The 3,331-nt window shown below is 35.7% G+C and overlaps 1 protein-coding gene across 1 annotated transcript in view; it reads right to left on the bottom strand.

The window, feature by feature from the left end:
• Positions 1-3,331, bottom strand: part of LOC107662218 (monocarboxylate transporter 2-like) — a 15,892-nt gene that overhangs the window by 4,601 nt on the left and 7,960 nt on the right. The window contains exon 3 of the mRNA XM_016452154.1: positions 1,444-1,587. Coding sequence (XP_016307640.1) covers positions 1,444-1,587 — 144 coding nt within the window. The remainder of the gene's footprint in view (positions 1-1,443; positions 1,588-3,331) is intronic.

Genomic DNA, 3,331 nt, shown 5'->3' with positions numbered 1-3,331 from the left:
TAGGAAATTTACAAAATATCTTCATGGAACATGATGTTTACTAAATATCCTAATGATTTTTGGCATAAAATAAAAATCGATAATTTTGACTGATACAATGTATTTGTTGGCTATTACTACAAATATACCCCAGCGACTTAAGACTGCTTTTGTGCTGCAGGGTCACATATGTTATAAATAAATGGTATGTCATTTGTGTTGGGGGTCTTTTTGGCCCCGATTGGTTTCCATATAAATCGCCAAAAATCAACACTACAAAAAACACTAAAGAGACAGTTTTACACAATACCTCCACTGTAGTTTGTTAAAGACAAAAATCTAAAACATTAGAAATTGTGTGCTTAAATTGTGCTAAAAAATAGTTCTTCCGTTAGTGTTGGGGTCAAACTGACCCCCAGCGGTTTCCATGCAAATCGACAAAAATCAACTCTACGAAAAACACTAAAGGGTCATATTTTTACGTAAAACCTTTATTGTAGCTTGTTGTAGATAAAAAGCAATAAAGTAAGAAGTTATGAACCCTTACTGTAGTAAATTATTGTAATAAAAACAACAGCTCCTCCATTTGTATTCGGGTTCAAATTGACCCACATGTTTTCATTAGAATAAAAATTTGAGAAAAAAAGCTGCAGACACAAAATAAAACCGTTTCTTTGATTTAGTTTGTGAACGGACTAGTATCTGAGATCCCAAAAAAGTAACATCCTTGGATTTATTGACAATGAAACAGCTTGGATGATTCGATTTTGAGTGAACTTCAGCTCTTAATAATATTTTAGTGTTTGAGAAGCTACAATAAAGATTTTCTGTTTCTGACTGTTTTGCAAATTGCATGGAAACCAATGGGTCACCAAACCTTGCGCAGCCTTTCCAAAACACATCTGGGTCTCATTCATGACTAGGGTTGGGAATCGTTTGAATTTGATCAATTCAGATTCCGATTCTTTTTGATTCCAATGTGATTAAATAATCATATCAAACATTTATCCTGTGTCTCTTTTTTTGCAAACCATTTATTTAATGTGTGCCTTTTTATCGTTCGAGTCACTTATTAAAAGTTGCTAAAAGTTGCCAAATAAATGTTAAAAAATTGCTACATTTGTTGCTAGATGCTTTTAGAAGAAACAGTTGCTAGGGTAGTGTGAAAAGTTGCTAAATTTAGCAACAAAATTGCTAAGTTGGCAACACTGTTTGGAGCGCTTAGATTAGCAAGCAAGGTCCTGGCAGATCGCTAGCTCTGGTCCTCACAGATGAAGGAAGAAAAAGCGCATAGGAATCGATAGGCGGCATCGAAATTTTAATTTGACAAGTATCCAATTCTGGAATCAGAATCGATTTTCGATTCCCAACCCTAGTCATGACCCCAAAATTTCAAGAAGAAATGAATAGTTTAACCAGCGTTTCAAGCAGTTTGGAAACCGATTGTGGTTGCATCGCACTGACCGCCGATGACGCCGATGCAGATGTAGAGCTGCACGACGGTGTTGCAGAAGGAGGCGCTGATCATCCCGATGGCACACAGAAAGCCGCCCAAAATCATGATGGGACGGCAGCCATATGTGTTCACCAGAATACTGCTGATAGGACCTGAAACACAGAGCGAAGCCGCTGAAATCCAGTAAAGACAACATAATCAGCTCCCTCCTGATCAACTAAAACCAACCACCTGTGGGACGCTTGGCGCTCATTTATTTTGTTGTCCTTTTTCTCTATCAAATATTTTAGTAATCATCATATATCGTTTGAAAGCTTAGAAGCCCAAGATTCATCCTGCAAAAACATTTTGAAATCAGACATTGCGTTACCATGGAAATGGTACTTTAAAATCTTTTGGCGGTCTCCTCCCCCTTAGTGGGCGGTGTCAAGTGTCATATTACTAAAAGCATTACGGTCAAAACTTTTTATAATCTTGACATAAAACATATCATTGGAAAGGTCTTTTGAGTCTCAGGATTCCATATTTGGTGGTTATTTTGTGATAGAAGTAATATTGACAGAGAAATCTAGACATTTGTGACAGAAACAATGCATCAAAAAATTAAATGGAGTTTTGATGGCACCCGGTGGCTGTTTGTGATATAACGCCCTAAATAAAATCTCACTCATTTTTTTTCATAGCAACTTCAAATTTGGAACATAACTTTAGACATACGGCTTTACCTTTTTAGCAATTTTAGAGTAAAACCAGTTATGTAAAATATTTATTTTATATAAAATATAATAAAAACCGTACAGTGCATTTTTGTTACAGTAAATTTAAATTTCTATAATTTTTTGATTGAAATAATCCCACTTCTGCAATAATCTGCTGACTGTCTTCTTTAAAAAGAGACCAACCTTTCCTCTGTATTCCAAAGTGTTCATGAATTATAACAATTTAAGTTTGGATAGTGCACTTTAATGCCTATTTTAAAAAATAGGGGGTGACAGTTAAGGGGTTAATAATTTTTTTAACTGAAATAAAATCAAATACAACTTACATAAAAACTAAATATTTAAGCTAGTTATTTTACTTCATTATTATTTAATAACTTTATTACTATATAATAATTGAATATACCATAAAATATTAAAACAAAACATATATAAATGACAAAAACGCAACAAAAGTACTAAAATTAAAACGAATTCAAAATATGAATAAAAATGAAAATATCTCAAAGATACACTGTGACCAACAGGTGTTTATTTACTGAAACATTTTATTTAATGAGTAAATTCTGCATCATGAGCTTTCAGACGTCGTTCTGTGAAAGATGCTATAAAGAGAGTGTTGTAGATCATCAGGTGTGTGTTTGTGGTTAAAATCAGGTCGGCACTTCATTTAGCTCCTGAGCTGCAGGGCAGATCTCATTAACATGCGGTCACACAGCCTTCCCATGATCCTCAGCGTGAAAACACACACAGTGTCATGGTCCGGCTCACTTCAGAGCTGAACAGAAGCACTGCAGACAGACAGATCTGAGAGAGTGTGTGTGTGTGTGTGTGTGTGTGTGTGTGTGGTGTGTCTGTGTCTGTGTCTGTGTCTGTGTGTCTGTGTCTGTGTCTGTGTCTGTGTCTGTGTGTGTGTGAGAGAGTGTGTGTGTGTGAAATATTAAAACATCTTACCAAACCCAAAAGTTTGAACAGTCGTGTGACTCTCCACAAAAGAACTAAAGCATAATCGTGTGTTCATCAAACAGTCCAGTATGAGTATGATTGTGTTTATGTGCTTTATTCTGTGTTTACACCTGCATGTGTCCGTATCAGGGTGAAAACAACACACTTTCACTGTTTTCACTGAATCACACTCACACACACACACACTCTCTCTCTCTCTCTCTCTCACACA

Source organism: Sinocyclocheilus anshuiensis, unplaced genomic scaffold (assembly GCF_001515605.1).
Source record: "Sinocyclocheilus anshuiensis isolate Anshui unplaced genomic scaffold, SAMN03320099.WGS_v1.1 scaffold1543, whole genome shotgun sequence".
NCBI lineage: Eukaryota > Metazoa > Chordata > Actinopteri > Cypriniformes > Cyprinidae > Sinocyclocheilus > Sinocyclocheilus anshuiensis.
The sequence above is the reverse complement of the archived record's forward strand: the minus strand, read 5'-3'. Positions and strand labels throughout refer to the sequence as shown.